An 18,547-nucleotide genomic window follows, 5' to 3' on the forward strand; every position below is an offset into this window, starting at 1 on the left:
CAGTCCAATGATTGGCTGCAAGCATTCACATCTGTATTGGTAAGGCTTTGGCAAAGCCTCTCAGGAGACAGCTGTATCAGGCTCCTGTCAGCAAGTACTTCTTGGCATCAACAATAGTGTCTGGATTTGGCATCTGTCCCAGGTGGGGCAGTCTCTGGATGGTCTTTCCTTCAGTCTTTGCTCCACTCTTTGTCAGGGATAGGGAAAAAACAGGATAGGTCACAAACATTTACCCGGTGGTGTCTTAATTTTTGTCTAATATATTTTATCACCTTATGTCCATTGCCTTCGTAACAGCAGTGAGATATCACTTCCATTTCATTTAATAATTTTGTTATTAGTTTTTCATAATTATCCCCAACAGATTTCTGTAAGCAAAAACTTTACCATTGGTCCAAAACTCAAGCCCTCCTTTCCCCCTGTTTTGTAGACATGCATAAAATACATAGATGTAACTATAAATAATCAAGGTACATGGAAATCTATACTTTCATAGTTAGGAAGTAGAGTATAAATTCAGGCTGATTTGAGAGACTGTTTCTCTCTTTTCAACAGCTTTGTAGAAATTTATTGTATAGTATTAAACCATTGATCTGATATGTATTATTACAATCAGAAAACTAAGAATGGCAGATAAAGATATTCCTGGACACTCTTCTTTTACAAAGCATAGAGAAAAAGGACAAAGAGGAACACTCATAACCCTGACAAAGGGATTAAGTACCCCTAGTGGGAAGTAACAAATTGACTAGAACTTTGAGTCTCCAAAGGTGCAATGTTAGTTCTATGGCACTGAATGGAAGCACACATTATTAATTAAGACTCTCCAGGCACACATCCAACAGGGAGAAAATCATAAAGAAGAGAATAATTTCCTGCAATCCTAATGAATTTTCTCAGAAATCTTGGCCTTGAAATACATATTCTCATTTGACTGAGGCAAAGCTTTAGAGACTTATAAGATTGATATTTATTTTGTGTATGTGAAATGAAATTTGTCGAGAAAATTTCAAACAGAAATTCCCTGTGTACCTCTACTGATAATTCATAAATACATTTGTGCTGATGTGTATAACTTTTTTTTATTATTGAGTACTTGGGCATCTCAGTAGAGTAAGGAGAAAGACTCTAAGAGATCCAAACAGCAAAGAAGTTCCAGGTGAATAAAAGTAAGCACAAAAATATCCTTGTTCTGACTATGTATCTGGAAACTGAAAGTTATGAAAATTATGAATGCTGTATAAATGTCTTTATGCATTGCTCTTTACAGTTTTAATTGTTAGTAAAAAATAAGGAAAGTGATGGAATTACATTGAAAATGCATGCTTTCTGGGCAGATACAGGCATTATTAGGAGGATATAAGGGAAATAAGGGCTCCTCAGAGTTGACATGAACGGTTGGCGATCTTTGTATGGCTTGCTATATGCACCTTTGATATGAGCTTATAAGCCAATAATGTAAGCTTATGCCTCTGGAGTCAAAGATGAATTACTTGGTAGTATAACCTTCTATTCTTCCAGAGGCGATCCATGAAGCAAATGGCTACAGAAAATGACTCTTCAGTGTCTGAGTTTATTCTTATGGGACTGACAGAAAAGCCTGAACTTCAGTTGCCCCTGTTTTTCCTGTTCTTGGTGAACCATACAGTTATAGTGGTGGGTAATTTGAGCTTAATGAGTCTTATCTTCTTAAACTCAAATCTCCACACTCCTATGTACTTTTTCCTTTTCAATCTGTCCTTCATTGACTTTTGTTATTCATTTGTTTTTACACCCAAAATGCTGCTGAGTTTCGTTTCAGAGAAGAATATCATCCCTTTTACAGGATGCATGACTCAGCTGTTTTTCTTCTGTTTTTTTGCCCATTCTGAGAGTTATGTGCTAACAGTCATGGCCTATGATCGCTATGTGGCCATCTGTAAGCCTTTACTGTGCAAGGCTATCATGGTACCTAGGATCTGTGGTGTGCTGATGTTTGTATCATATTTGATAGGGTTTTCTAGTGCCTTGGTCCTTGCAGGCTTAATGATTAGGCTTAACTTTTGTAATAACAACATCATCAATCACTACATGTGTGACATCTTTCCTGTCCTACGGATCTCCTGCAGTAACACCTATGTCAATGAACTTGTGAGTACTGCTGTGGTGGGTACAGCTATCATTTTATGTAGCCTCATTATCTTAGTCTCATATGCTATGATCCTTTTCAATATCCTTCATATGTCCTCAGGTAAGGGTTGGTCCAAAGCCCTGGGCACTTGTGGATCTCATATTATAACTGTTAGTTTCTTCTATGGATCTGGGCTGCTTGCTTATGTCAAGCCATCATCTGCTGAAACTGTGGGTCAGGGAAAATTTTTCTCAGTATTTTGCACATTTTTGGTGCCCATGTTGAATCCCCTTATTTACAGCCTTAGGAACAAGGATGTTAAAGTTGCTGTGAAGAAAACTTTAAAGAGAATCACAAGATAATCAAGCTAGTTTAGCTGGTTTGTTTTCATTGTCTTTTATTCTTTTTCCTTCTCCTCATATTTCTGCGAAATCAATATGATTCCTGTTGCACCCTCTTTTTTCTTTTATCTTGAATTGTAAATCTGGGTGTGACTACTTTGGGCCTTGATACTCCCAGATTCACGAGCATAGTTATTATCTGTGTCAGACTATGAACCTATTGTGCTAATAATCTATGTGTTATTTGTAGTCCATTTCTTTCTCACTTTTTGAAGTCACTTCGAAAACTTGTCACTGATTTGAAGGTTTTGTTACCTACAAACATATTTTAAAATGGTAAAGTGAGAAAAACTGTAGGTTTGTCAGAACTACCACAATTTCAGGAGTTATTTGGTGTCTCTTTTAGTGTGGTTCTTATTCTAGGCTTTTAGCTTCAAACCTGTGATGGAAGTTTGCAATTCATTGGAGTTAGGTTTTATTTTTAGAGTTATCTGAATATGTATTAGGCCCACTTCTGTGTCTCAACTCCCACAGTTCTGATAATATATTATCATAATTATGTTTTGTTATGAATTAAACTGAAATTGTCACTTTTGTTTTCTTGATATTGGGTCTAAGTCTCTAATCCTTTTTAAGAAACACATATATTCTTGACTATATAACAAAGAACAAAGGTTCATGGTAAAATCTGGGGTATTTTCTCTGTTGCCACAGACGAATGGTATGTTATAAAAAAATTAAAAATAAAAAGAAGGAGGTGATTTACTCCTGTAAAACAAACTCTGCTGGGCTTAGTGCTTAGGGATATCATCTGTATATGTCCTTGTTTGTGAGTTTAACTCCGAAGAGCAAAAGAATTCTCTACTTCTCTTCTCAGTCTCTCTCTCTATATCTATAATGTAAATGAATAAATGCCTTTGTGATTTCTGTAAGGCTATCTAATGAATAATTCAAAATCCAATTTAGAATTTATGTATCTTACAAAGAAACATATTGAGTAGACGAGTGGATATGACATAGATGAATTACAGCATAGGCTCTTCCTTCAGAAGTTCTAGGTTTGGTTTCCAGCACCCACATGGTAGCTCAGAACTGCATGTATGTGGCACACATATGTACATGCAAGCAAAAAACACTCATAAACATAAAAAGTGATGAAAGAAAAGAAGGAAATGCACAGAAGAGAACTAAATTCTGACGGAATATAGTGTACTTCCAGGGAATGCTTCCCAGTGGTTGCAGTTGGGAGACTGTATAGAATATAAACTATCAAAGAGATTGAGGGATTTGTAAGAATATAGACTATCACAAGACTGAGGGTTTTATAAGAATATCGATCACTGTTGCAGAGAGCTTATCTATAGAGATTTGAAGTAAAATTTTTAAAATGCACACATTCCTACAAGAGCCTTATATTAAAGTGTCAACAAGCATGGTGAGTGTCAAAATAATGTTTTATGTTCTTCTTTTTCATTAGTGATTTTTCTGATTTGGGAATGAGGAATTTGGTTAAACTTTCCGGTGAGTCACCTCATTGTTTCCAAAGTTACACTTATATTTTAAGAAGTCTGTTACATGGTATATCTTTATTTTGACAGAAAATTATTTATTTACAAAATGCAGAAATAAAAATTTGCATTCTGTTACACTTTTATGATTGTGTCTTCTGGGCAGAAGATACATCATACTGTTCATCACAACCACGAGTGAGTTATGGGCAGGTGCTTCTCAGTGAATGTTGTGACTTCTCCTAGGAAAACAATAAGAGATTTTATTTACTCCAGATGGCAAACCAAAGAAATAATATGGAACAAGTCTGGTTTCATGAAACAATGGCTAATTTGGAGTTATTTATGTAGGCCTACCTAGGCAAGAAGTTACTGTCAGGAATATGGCATTCATAGGCAGGTACCTCACTGAAGAAGCCGCAGAAGCATGATAGTCTATTAGAACTGCCTCACCGAGGCTCTCTGTCTAAATTGCAGTCAGCTCTCTGCATTCTGCTTTCTTCCAGGAATTATTTAGTGCTAGTGTGTTCTTAGGGCACTGCCTTGTCAATATGGTGAGTTTTGATAGCTTCCAGAGTATTATGAGCCTCTTTCAAGATGAAATGCTTCACTTTTGAGGTTGTATCTACAAAATATTGAATATTTCCTGTTTATGGTACAGTAAATCTTTAAACTGTAACCTTTGTGTTCCCTTTTGATGAATTCCAAGAGACTGTGTTTCAAAATATGGGCTTGGAGAAAACATACGTCTGAAATCAATCTTTAGATCAACTTAGTTCAAACGATAAGTATTAGAGAATTAAGCATTGGAATTTATTTTAATATAATAGATTACTACATTGTTTAGTTTGTCAATGTCACCTATGATTTTTCCATTTTTTTCATTAGAGAACATGATAAATGGAGTTGTGCAAGATGGTTTGAAATTTTCTCAAAAACCCACATTTTAATAGGCAAACAACATCTAGTAAATACATAGAATAAGATGTGTAAAACTCATGTCTACAAAGCTTTGATACTTCACCAGAAAGTGAATGTTAGTTACAAATGTGGACTGAGTTCTGTATTTCACTTAGTATCATATTCTGGTACAGAATAAATCATGAAATTATTTGGCTCAGTTCTATCAAAGTAACTAGCTTCTTTGGTTTTCTAATTAGACATATTAGCCTTAGAAATTAAAAATTATTTACAATTTTAAGAAAATATATTTTAATAATATTTATTCTTAAGATACTGGCCAATAATTTTTTTAAGCGTCACAATATAGTGATACCCAATGCAAGCATATATGGTGATTACTGAAGGTTTGGTGTGTTGTATATGTATTTGTTAAATTATGTATATAATCTGCACACATTTCTTATATTATTCTGATATCACAGGTTCCTCAAATATATAACTGGAATTAGGTAGACTGGTTTCATAATTTTATATTAACATATATTGAATTCATATTGAACCCCTTTCAAGCAAAAGCATAATTATATTGATTCATGAAAATTCAGTATCAACATAAAGGCAATATTTATGCCTTTTGAGCTGTCAAAAATATGAAATTAAAAAAGTTCAATAAACAACATTTTTAAACCCATGAATGGTATCCATTTACTCATCTAGTTCATTCGATCTCAGTAAGCAATTGAGATGTTCACGGATTCATGATTTACTGCATTCATCAAGAGTTTCAAATATTTCTCTCTGCAGTTCTTTCTCCCCTTGTAGTTCATCAATGAACGTCAGAACAGATCTTTGCAACAACTTGAGCCTTAGATGAAGTAGTACTGGGCCCAAGTCAGTCAAACGTAACCTGGCATATTTGGCATTTCAGGTTGTTTGCCCTGGCAGAGTGTTGCCTAGAAAGTAGTATCCTGGGGTCAAGAGTAATGATACCTGATATGCTAGCACCCCATGGCTGTGGCAAGAGCAAGAATAATGAAAAACAGAATGTCATCATCCACTCTATTACAACAGCCTAAGGCAAGTCTCATGCTATGCCTGGCCAGCAGCTGTGGTGGTCATGGAAGAGGATGTCTGTACCTTGGTTGGATTCATGTACTCAAGAATCATCAGCTTCATATGCTGTCTTTGTGGGGTGAGATGCCAGGTCAGAAGTTTTAAGGGTGACTTCATGACATAGAAAATCTAAACTCTTCCTTTCTAGATAGACCTGTTCATTTCTAGCTTGCATACTTCTTCAGTTGCCTTAGAAATAGTTGCAGTGTGGCTACTCCTACAGTGAAGAAGTTTTATGCTAACTGGATGGAGTGTGTGTGTGTGTGTTCAAAAATACTTGAAATTGATTTTATTTTGTTCAAACTCCAATGTGCTAGAAGAGCAAATGTTGAAATGTGACTCAACTTCAGTATTTTAAACGCTATAAGTAATCTTTGAAACTATGTTACTAAGTTGGGTCTTGTCTATGAATGTAGTTATATAGAGCTTGTCCTTCTGTGTCCTTTGAACATATCTAAACTGAGGGAAGAATGATGCTTACCCCCGAAAGAGATGCTTAGAAGTGAACAGTAGAGGTTGTGGTCAAAACTTATAGTTTATTTGAAAAATAAATACACTGGAAATCTGGAGATGGTAGTCAATAATCATTTTATGTATTTCACTGATTGATACAATGGAGTTTTAAATAATCTAAGAACAAAGAAAGGTGTGAAGAGATAGGTATATTACTTTGCAGGATTTAATCACTGGACAACGTTAATATCTATTAACAATGTCGCACAGTCTCCAAAAACTAATCACACTATCTGAATACCATTTTCATATGCAAATTCTCATTGATGGTGTCTAAAAGTAATTCAGAGATATGAGCCCTAACACCGAAGTAAAAATCTAATTATAAGACCTACATGGGACCTGTCTAACTTTCTTTTCTCTCTCCTCCCCTCCCTTTCTTCTCCTTCTCATCTCCTTCCTGTTACTTCTTACCTTCCTTTCTGCCTTTGTAATAACATCTCCCTTATTTCTATTGACAATACAGTTTGTCTGTTGTAAAACAGTCTTAGCTTGATATATTTTGCATAAAAAAGGAATCTCTGTAAATAACTGCTTATGTTTGTCAAAATTTCTGTTTAAAAGCTTAAGAATTTACCCTACTTTCAAGTTCACAATTGAAGTTGCCACTGTTAATTGATATTCAGGAAAATCACAAAACACTTGGGTCATCTTGAAGCAACTTAATCATTCACAGTATAATGGACAGTATTCATAATGTCAATTAAATTCTTATGTCTTTACTGCGCATCTCATAGAGCTAGTGTGGAAAAAGCTGACAGATGGTACTGTCCATGTTACAGCCTCAATCGTAAGGAACTCTCAATGGTAGGGGCTGTTAATAAATGGGTTCTATTTTGCAGCTTTCAGAAATGTCCTTTGAAAACCTTTACTAAACAAATCCATTCTTTTTCTGGGAGAAAATTCTATCTCCATCTTCTCAAGATTGTTTGGTGCATATTCTTGTAAGATAACTCAGAACAAGGTTTTGAATTCTTCATCATGAGATATGTAGTATTGAATATTAACATCCCAGTGATTACCAGATGAGATAACAATAATGCAGGTGTATAAATTCATTATTCTTTTTCTTTCAATAGTCATTATTTAGGCTGCATTTTGTTTTCTTCTAATGTTTCCGAAGTAAGGGCAAATGTCATAAATAAGCTTCATAATGTGGTAAAAAATATGCATTAAAGAGCATTATTTACATTTTTAAGTGTTCCTGTCTCTGGATTGATATCTTATATTCTGCCTTATATAAATATGGTATTTTGTTACACAACTCTTGTTTAATTTTAGCCTTTTTTAGAGATCATGTTACTTTTCTTTATTTGCTCATCTATGGATAAACAATCATAACACACATACACATACATACACACACAGCTACACACACACACACATGTGCCTGCATGCGCATGCATGACAGAACACATTCTACATGTAAAATAAGTTGTGCGAAGGGAATTCTGAGTGCGTGTAAGAAAACTTCAAGAAAAAAGGACAAGAGTCTTTTGATTTCAATTTCTTCAAAAACATTGAGCTTTTCATGGAATATGCTACGTATTTTTCCCAGGTTTAACCAATAGGTTGAGTTTACTACAGCTGTTGTATTCAGATACCTCTATGGAAAAATATGTTTTTATTGTGGCTTGTCCTTGTGATTGAACACAAGATTAATCTGATTCCTCTGAACCAGCAGAGAATAAATTGTCTAGTGCTCTGAATAAAGTTGGCTATTGCATGATAGTTTTGTCTGACTTATTTTTCAGGCAATGCTCTCCCAGGTTTATGTCACCAACTAAAGGTAATACATACATACATACATACATACATACATACATACATACATACATGAGAGAGAGAGAGAGAGAGAGAGAGGGAGAGAGAGAGAGAAAGAAACTATGGTAGCACATGAATAAGATAAAAAAAATTAAAGACAGGAGGATCACAATTTTGAGTCCAGTGTCCCATACATAGTAAATTACAGGCCATGGATGGTGACATAGAAATACCTTATATCAAAAGAAAAGCAATATGAATAGCAACAAAGAAATAAATAAAGGAAATCAAAGAAGTAACAACTGATATAAAATGTCAACAAAAACATTGCTAATACTTCTTAAATGCTAAAGTAAGTTTGTAATCACAGCACCACAAAGAGAGAGTTACAAGGATCCTGAATGTGCAGACTATCTGGGCTACATAGTAGATCATATTTGAAATAGTAAATAAATGAATAAAAATATAAGTTGCAATCAGGTGTAAAACCACAAAGCCTGCTACAGGATTGTTGTCCAGAAGTAGGTATACATTTTCATTAGTAATTAAGAACATAGTTTACTTCAGCTCATTATGTAATCTAAGAAAAATTATCCCTCAAATAGTTGTGGAATTATTGTCTCTTTACTGGAAGGACAGTATTATAGCACACATAATCTATAGATAAGTGCAACTTAATAAATTTTCTCTTGAAAATGACTGTGTTGCATTTTCTGGCACCATGAATGATAGCCAAAAAAGAGAGAACCTCCATCTCAGTTCCAACTTCATTTCTGTGCCAAGTGCTCAGAGTGTATCATGTATTTAACAATAGGAGTCTACTATCTACCTCTGATGGGCAACCAAGAGAAATTGTAACATTCTGTATAATTTGGGGGGCCTCTGGGCACTCTCTAACAAATAGCTCATATAGACATATCTCCTATCTGGAACTTCTGTTTTTATTTAAATGCTATGACGTCTACATACAACATAACTATTTTTGTGCTTTTGTCTGCTTATTTCAATTATGGGTATATTTCAACTTCATCAATTTTTTTCTGTGTTGTAGATTAAACTTTCTTAGTTGCATAATTATTTAAGTAAGTTAATAATTAAGTTTCAGATACTTTTAGATAACATTTGGAATGTGTGTAAATCAAAATTACTCATTGTAACATTGAGTTATCAAGAACACAAAAGAAGATTAAAGTTTGGCTATCTTACCCTGAAATGGAAATACCAATTCTTTATAGTATTTGACTAGTCTCAAGGGACAAAAGTTTCCATATGAAGAGGCTAACATCTTAATTTTTTATCTGATTATATTTATCTGATCTTCATTTTTCTGCTTTTGTGTCCATAAAGAAGCATAAAGCAAACCACACAGTGGCAGAGACTATTTTTAAAATGAATACACCATGAGAAACATTTATCTATAGTAAGCAAATAATACTAAGCATTAAATCACAAAGTAGAAGTTAATAAGACAACAGCAAAAATCTGAATAACCATGTCATCAAAAAATATGAGGATGGATCATCAGCATGAACAAATATAAACTTTATTTGAAGTTATGGAATTACAAAATAAAATCATTCGACTTATTACATCTACCAGGATGACTAAACTTGGAAAAGAAAATCCTGACTCCAACATTTCTTAATATTGAAAAAGATCTGGAACAATGGGAAACTGCATTTGCATTTTTAATGAGAATTGAGAATGAGTGACATTCTAGAAGAGAACGTGGTAACTTTACTTTTAATTAAAATTTTTTCAGAAAATATATTTTGTTCATATTTTTCTCTCCTGCAGTTCCTCTCAGATCCTTCCTACCTTCCTACCCAACCAAGTTTATTCTCCCCTTCTAATAACATCCAAACCCAAACCAAATGAAACGAAAACAACAACAAAAGACCAAAGCAAATCATCTGATTTCATGGTCAGTCTGCTCCTAGATGGTTGCTACTGAGTGGTTTGAAAATAAATGTGCAAGAGAAAACTTGAATGTGAATGTAGCAGCTTTACTTATCTTTCCAAATACCAGTAACCAACCAAGGTATTCCTCCAAAGACGGGTGGATAAACAAATAGAAGGGAATTGGAAGAAATTAAGCATTGAACCTTAAAAACATGTAGAGGAATCTTAAGCACACAATTCTAAGTGAAAATTGTGGCCTCCATAGGTTGGATACTGTAGCCACCAGTGTCCACGAGTCAACCGGGTTCACCTGAAAGGGGGCTGGGAATGAAAGATGGAAGGAGGGCAAGAAGAGATGAGGCCAAGACAAAGTTCTCTGATCAAGGCTCAATGCTTTAATGTTCAGCTCTCAATTTAAAGGGAAAGGCCCCACCTGAACCCTTCTTAGTTTCAGCTGGAGAGATGGGTGGGATAAACCGTTCTTGGTTACAGGTCTTGGCCAGGGATGTCTCAAGGCAAGCTCAGCAGGCAGTTCCTGTAGCTTTCTGTACATTCAGCCAAGGTGGGTAACTCCACCTAGGTGTCTATTGTTATGCAGCCAAGGTGGGTAATTCCACCTAGATCCTATTATTTGGTCTATTGTGGTAAACAAGGTCTCTCAGGCCTGCTCAAGGCTGGAGGAAGGGCACAGGATACCAAACGAACCTAGTGCCACTATTGTGTGGAGTGGGTAAACTCTCAGTGGCCACGCAAATATTAGTAGTTGCTAGTGATTAAGTGGAATCAGAGGAGGACTAAGAGAAACATAGTGAAGTTCTAGGGCAGCCAGTCAGTTAATGATTCTGTTGTGCTGGGTATGTGAAGCTATGCTGTTTTAAACCTTAGATAATCTTGAGGTTATCTGTTAGCATATATTGTAGGAATAATGTTTTTGTGTATTGTGTAAAGAATATCCTTGTGTTTATCAAATTGATTTCTCTGCCTTCATATCATGTTTCAATGTGGACATTGCATTTTAACATTTATACCAAGAATTTCTTGTTTCAAGTTTGTGTGTACAATTCTTGTCTTTTATTCTTTGCCTTGTCAATAAATGCTGATCACCTAATGACTGGACAGAAGAGAGAATAGGGTGGGACTTCTACCAGCCAGGGAAATTAGAGAGATTGAGTAAGCAGGAGAGTAAGACAGTGAGCAAGAAAGGAAGAGGGAGATAGAGGGAGCACTAGAGAGCCAGAGAACAAGAGAGCAGGTGAGAGAGTTTCGGGGGGGGGGGTAAGAGTGCACATAGAGAGGAAAAAAAGAAGGAGGAAGAGGAAGAAGGGGAGAAGGATGAGGAGGAAGAGATGGAAGGGGAGGAGGAGGAGGGAGAGGAGGAGGAGTTTCATTCAGAGCAACGAGGAAGGGGTCCAGAAGGAAGATTTGCCACAAGAGAAAGGAAGGAAGAGTTCATAGGGTTCAGTTGGTCATTGGAAGCTCTAATTACAAGAATTATTGGAATTCTTGCCAGGAGGTAGCTAGGGAATTTAATATAAATCAGTAGACTGCCCAGTTATTGAGGTGAAGCTTTGAAAATAAATTTTGGTTTTCTGCATTGTTATTGGAAATTACTAGGATAAAGAAATACATCTGACCTATTAATTTTCTAATTATATCTATAATAAAAATTCAATTTATAATTTATTGACTATGTAAACTAGTGCTCTTTAGTATGGAATTTTAATTATGTACATAAGGTAGTTTCATTGTCTTTGTGCATGCACAACTCTCTCTTCAATCTAGCTTTTGCAGAGAACAGAAAATATGGTATCTCTTTGAATCACACATTTCATGGACATGGTCTGAACTTCCATGCTGTTCCCTCAATTTCCAGAACTTAGTACTGAATAACCCCCTATTATGAATCCTCAATGTATTATCTTTATCTACTCATTCACTTCTATGCTTTTATACTGGTTCCACAACTTGGCTACAATGAAGAATTTATGGGTAAAGGTAAGTGTGTATGTATACCTACTGGATGCCAGGAATGACAAACGAGGATCACATAACGGCTCTAGTTTAAGCTCTTATGGAGAAACCTCCACATTCATTTTCATATATCTAAACTACTTAATATTTCCATCAATTTTATATAAATATTATTTACTCTTAACATTCTAGCCAGTTGTTTTTTTTCCTGCCTGGTGCCAGCACAGCTTGAAATGGTTTGAAGCAGGACACAGCACTAAACATAGAGATACTTGTGAAGACTGATGATCTTGAGTGTGCCTGCTCCTCTGAAGACCCCATAATCTGAAGTCCTCCCAAGAAGTCTGCAACAGTTAGAGTCACAGGTAAAAGATCCTCCCAAATAACTGTAGCAGCTGGAAACCCTGAGGAGTCCAGTGGACTCAGGATCCATCCCCAACCCCATCCACTCCATGAACTCCATTCACTTTCTAGCCTGCACTTTCCACCTAGGCAGATCACCAGCTTGTCTGCTCCTCTGAAGATCCCATAGTCTAAAGGCCTCCCAGGAGATCTGCAGCAACCCAAGGACACAGGAGGTCATCTCCAGAGATAGACACCAAGGCTAGTTAACAGCAGAGATAGCCACATGGCAAGAGGCAAGACATAAACAACAGAAGCCAATATACTTTGGACCATGAGAACTCAGTTTTCCCACCTCAGCAAACCATGGATACAACAGAGTTGAAAACCAGGATGCTGACCTAAATTCCTATCTCATGAAGATAATAGAGTTCTTTAAGCAGGATATAAATAACTCACCGAATGACATATAGAAAAACACAGGTAGACAGATAGAAGGACTTAAAGGGGAAATAAATAAATTTCTTAAAGAAATACAAGAAAACACAAACAGGTCAAGGAATTGAACAAAGCAATCCAAGACCTAAAACTGGACTTTGAGACAATAAAGAAAACACAAATGGAAATGGAAAACCTAAGAAAGAGGTCAAGAACTACAGATGCAAACATCAACAGAATACAAGAGATAGAAGAAAGAATCTCATGTGTAGAAGATATCTTAGAAGATATTGACACAACTATCAAAGAAAATTCAAAACAGAAAAAAACTTCTAACCCAAAACATCCAGGAAACCCAGGACACAATGAAAAGACCAGACCTAAGAATAATAGGAAAAGAAGAGAGCAAAGATTCCCAGCTCCAAGGAATGGAAAATAGCTTCAACAAAATCATAGAAGAGAACATCCCCAACCTAAAGAAATATGACTATACATTTATAAGACGCCTATAGAACACCAAGTAAATTGGACCAGAAAAGAAAATTCTCTTGTCATATTGTAATCAAAATGCTAAATGTGCACAACAATGAAAGAATATTAAAAGCAGAAAAGGGCCAAGTAACATGTAAAGGGAGACCTATCAGACTTACATCAGACTTCTCAATAGAGATCCTAACAGCCAGATGAGCCTGGGTAGAGGTCATGCATACCCTAAGAAAACACAAATGCCAATCCAGGCTACTATAGCCTGTAAAACTCTGAATCACTGTGGATGGATAAACCAAAATATTCCAGGAAAAAAATAAATTTAAAAATATCTATCTACCAATCAAGCCCTACAGAGGATTCTAGCAGGAAAACTATAACACAAGGAGGGTACCTACACCAAAGAAATTAAAAGATATTGATCATCTCACAACAAAGCCAAAAGGAGAGGGTCACGTACATGTAATGCCACCTACAATAACAAACATAACAGGAACTAACATTTTTCTCTCTTTAATATCTCTTAATATAAACAGACTCAGTTCTCTAATAAAAAGATATAAGCTGACAGACTGGATAGGCAAGCAGGATCCAGCATTTTGCTGGATATAAGAAACACTTCTCAATGACAAAGACAGACACTACCTCAGAGGTAAAGGCTGGAAAAAGATCTTCCAAGCAAATGGTCCCAAGAAACCAGTGGGAGTTGACATCTGAATATCCAATTAAAAAAATCATCAGATCCTACTACCAAAGCCTATACTCAACAAAACTGAAAAATCTGGATGAAATGGATGATTTTCTAGATAGATACCACATACCAAAGTTAAATCAAAAGCAGAAAAACTATGTAAACAGCCCCACAGCGCCTAAAGAAATAAAGAGCTCATTAAAAATCTTCCAACCAAATAAAAGTCAAGGACCAGATAGCTTTAGTGCAGAATTCTACCAGATCTTCAAGAAGGAGTGATACCAACACTCTTAAACAATTCCTTAAAACGGAAACAGAAAGAACACTACCTAGTTTATTTTATGATGCCACAATTACCCTGATACTTAAACCACACAGAGACCCAACAAAGAAAGAACGCTTGAGACAAATTTTGCTTACACATAAATATCAATGCAAAAATACTCGATAAAATTCTAGCAAACCAAATCCAAGAACACATAACAACAATCATTCACCCTGATCAAGTAGGTTTCATTAAGGGAATGCAAAGTTGGTTCAACATACAAAAATAATGTAATCTACTATAAAAACAAATTCAAAGAAAAAAATTACATCTCATTAGATGCTTAAAGGGCGTTTGACAAAATACAACACCCCTTCTTGTTAAAAGTACTGGAGACATCAGTAATCCAAGGTCCATAACTAAACATAATAAAAGCAATATACAGCAAACGAACAGCCAATATCAAATTAAATGGAGAGATACTTGAAGCTATCCCACTAAAATCAGAGACAAAACAAGGATGCACACTCTCTCTTTATCTACTCAGTATAGTACTCAAGGTGCTAGCTAGAAAAAATAAGAGAACCAAAGGGCATCAATGGGATACAAATTGGCAAAGAAAAAGTCAAGGTATCGTTATTTGCAGATGATATGATGGTATAAATAATCTACACCAAAAATTCTACCAGAAAATTTCTACAGCTGATAAACAACTTCAGCAAAGTAGCCAGATATAAAATTTACACAAACAAATAAGTAGCCTTCTGTTATAAAAATGACAAACAGGCTGAGAAAGAAAATGGGTAAACAACACCCTTCACAACAGTCACAAATAATACAAAATATCTTGGGGTAACTCTAAGCAAACAGGTGAAAGATCTGTTTAACAAGAACGTCAAGTCTCTCAAGAAAAAATATCTAAAAAGACCTCAGAAAATGGAGAGATCTCCCATGCTCATGGATTGGTAGGATTAACATACTAAAAATGGCCACCTTACCAAAAGCAACCTACAGGTTCAACCCAATCTCCATTAAAATTCTTCAAAGACATGGAACGAACAATTCTCAATTTCATATGGAAAAAAAAAACAACAACAGCAGCAACAAAATTCACAAAGAATAGTGAAAACAATTCTTAACAATAAAAGAACTTCTGAGGGTATTACCATTCCTGACCTCAAGCTATCCTAGAGAGCAATAGTGATAAAAACTGCATGGTGTTGGTACAGATAGGTTGATCAGTGGAATAAAACTGAAAACCTAGAAATACAATCATACACTGACACACACCTAATCTTTCAAAAAGAAGCATAAAATATAAAATCAGAAAAAGAAAGCATCTTCATTACATAAATGTACAGTCTATGTACAGACTAATAGTCTATACATAGAAAAATGAAAACAGATCTATATTTGTTACCTTGCACAAAGCTCAAGTCTACATGGATCAAGGGCTTCAATATAAAACCAAATATGCTGAGTTTAGTAGAAGAGAAAGTGGGAAAGAGCCTCAAATTCATGGGCACAGGGATGAATTTCTTAAACAAAACTCCACAGGCTCAGGCTCTAAGATCAAGAATTGATATGTGGGATCTCATGAAACTGAAAGGCTTCTTACAGCAAAAGACATAGTCAAAAGGACAAATTGGCAACCTACTGATTGGGAAAAAATAACTTTACTATCCCCACATCTGCCAAATATCCAAAATATATAAAGAACTCAAAGGAGCTGAAATTATCCAGTGGTAAAAAGATAGCAGTTTCAACAAATGGTGCTGATTCACCTGTCAGCATGCAGAAGAATGCAAATTGATCCATTCTTATCTCCTTTTACAAAGCTCAAGTCCAAGTGGATGAAGGACCTCCATATAAAACTGGACACACTGAAACTAATAGTAGAGAAAGTAGGGAAAAGCCTCAAACACATGGGCACAGGGGAAAATTTCCTGAACAGAACACCAGTGGCTTAAGCTCTGAGATCAACAATCAACAATCAACAAATGGAACCTCATAAAACTGCAAATCTCCTGTAAGATAAAGGACACTGTCAATAGGACAAAATGACAACCAACAGATTGAGAAAAGATCTTTCCCAGTCCTACATTGGATAGAGGGATAATATCCAAAGAATTCAAGGGATCAGACTCCAGAGAACCAAACAACCGCATTAAAAATAAGCTAAAGAAAAAAATTCTCAACTGAGGAATACTGAATGGCCAAGAAACACCTAAAGAAATGTTCAAAATCCTTAGTTATCAGGGAAATGCAAATCAAAACAACTCTGAGATTCCACCTCACACCAATATGAATATCTAAGATCAAAAACTCAGGTGACAGCAGATGCTGGTGAGGATGTGGAGAAATAGGAATACTCCTATGTTGTTGGTGGGATTTTAAGCTGGGACAACAACTCTGGAAATCAGTCTGCAGGTTCCTCAGAAATTTGGATATAGTACTACCTGAGGACCTAACTATACCACTTTTGGGCGTATACCCAAATTATGGTACACAATTGGATACTACTCAGCTATTAAAAACAATAAAATCAAAAAATTCTTTGGCAAATGGAGGAACTAGAAAATACTATCCTGGATGAGGTAACTGAATCATAAAAGAACACACATGGTATGCACTCACTGATAAGTGGATACTAACACAAAAGCTTGGAATAGCCAAGTTACAATTTACAGACCATGTGAAGCTCAAGAAGAAGGAAGACCAAAGTGTGGATGCTTCAGTCCTTCTTACAAGGAAGAAAAAAAATACTTATGGGAGGAAATATAAAGACAAGGTGCAGAGCAGAGACTGAAGGAAAGGCCATTCAGAGACTGCCCTATCTGAGGATCCATCCCATACACAGACACCAAACCCAGACACTACTGTGGATATGAAGAAACGCTTGCTGACAGGACCCTGATTTAGCTGTCTCCTGAGAGGTTCTGCCAGAGCCTGACTAATACAGACGCTCTCAGCCAACCATTGGACTGAGCACAGGGTCTCCAATGGAGGAGTGTGAGAAAGGACAAAAGGAGCTAAGAGGAATTGCATCCCCATAGGAAAAATAACAATATCAACCAACCAGAACCCCCAGAGCTCCCAGGACCTAAACCACCAATCAAGAAGTATGCATGGAGTGACCCATGGCTCTAACCACACATGTAGCAGAGGATGCCCTTGTTGGGCATCAATGGGAGAAAAGGCCCTTGGTCCTGTGAAGGCTCAATTCTCTAGTGTATGGGAATGCCAGGACAGTGAGACAGAAGTTGGTGGATGGATGGGGATTCATCCTCATAGAAGCAGGGGATGGGATAGGGTGTTTCCTCAGGGGAAACTGGAAAAGGGGATAACCTTTGAAATTTAAATAAATAAAATACCCAATTAAAAAAAGAAATTAGAAAAATTTCATACTATGAACAAACTTAATGTCACACAGGAAAGCTCTAGAACAAAGGGAAGAGATTAAATGCAAAAGAATTAGATAGCAAAAATAAATAAATATATAAACTGAAAGCTATCATCAATAAAACAGAAACAAAAATAACCATACAGAGGCTCAATAAAACAGTTTCTTCTTTGAGGAAATAAACAAGATAGACAAGCATTATCCCAACAAACTAAAAGACATGGAGAAAGTATGGAAATGAACAAAATCATAAATGAAAAGGGAGGTAGAACAACAAACACCCAGGAAATCCAGAGACTTATAAGGACATATTGTAAAAAAAACCTATACTTCTGGGTGTGGGAGGGGCAGGAGCACCCAAATTCTCATGTGAGGAATCTCAAATGGCTCAGAAGCACCTAAAGAAATATTCAGTATCCGTAGTCATCAGAAAAATGCAAATTAAAACAACCCTGAAATTCCACCCTATACCATTCAGAATAGTAAAGATCAAAAATTCTGGCGACCCTACATGCTGTTGAGGATTGCAAAATGGTAGAACCACTATGGAAATCTGTCAGTTCCTCAGAAAACTGGAAATAGTTCAACCTGAAGACCCAGCTATACCACTCTTGGGCATCTACTCAAAAGATGCCCCATTATACCTCAAGGACACATGCTCCACCATGTTAATAGCAGCTTTTTTTGTAATAGTCAAAAGCTCGAAACAACCCAGATGTCCCTCAACTGAAGAATAGATATAGAAAATGTAGCTAGTTTACACAATAGAATAATGTTCAGCTATTAAAAACAAGGAT

At 36.0% G+C, this 18,547-nt stretch overlaps 1 protein-coding gene across 1 annotated transcript; it reads left to right on the forward strand.

Moving 5' to 3' along the window:
- The first annotated feature begins 1,446 nt into the window (after positions 1-1,446).
- LOC114611207 (olfactory receptor 143-like) lies at positions 1,447-2,494 on the forward strand. The gene has a single exon (XM_028755856.1). The coding sequence runs from the start codon at positions 1,531-1,533 to the stop codon at positions 2,470-2,472; it is 942 nt and encodes a 313-aa protein (XP_028611689.1). The 5' UTR covers positions 1,447-1,530; the 3' UTR covers positions 2,473-2,494.
- Positions 2,495-18,547: the final 16,053 nt, after the last annotated feature.

This window comes from Grammomys surdaster, unplaced genomic scaffold (assembly GCF_004785775.1).
Source record: "Grammomys surdaster isolate TR1022 unplaced genomic scaffold, NIH_TR_1.0 126086, whole genome shotgun sequence".
NCBI lineage: Eukaryota > Metazoa > Chordata > Mammalia > Rodentia > Muridae > Grammomys > Grammomys surdaster.

Excerpts from the sequence above, each read along its gene's own strand:
- LOC114611207 (XM_028755856.1), top strand. The coding sequence starts at position 1,531 with ATGAAGCAAATGGCTACAGAAAATGACTCTTCAGTGTCTGAGTTTATT.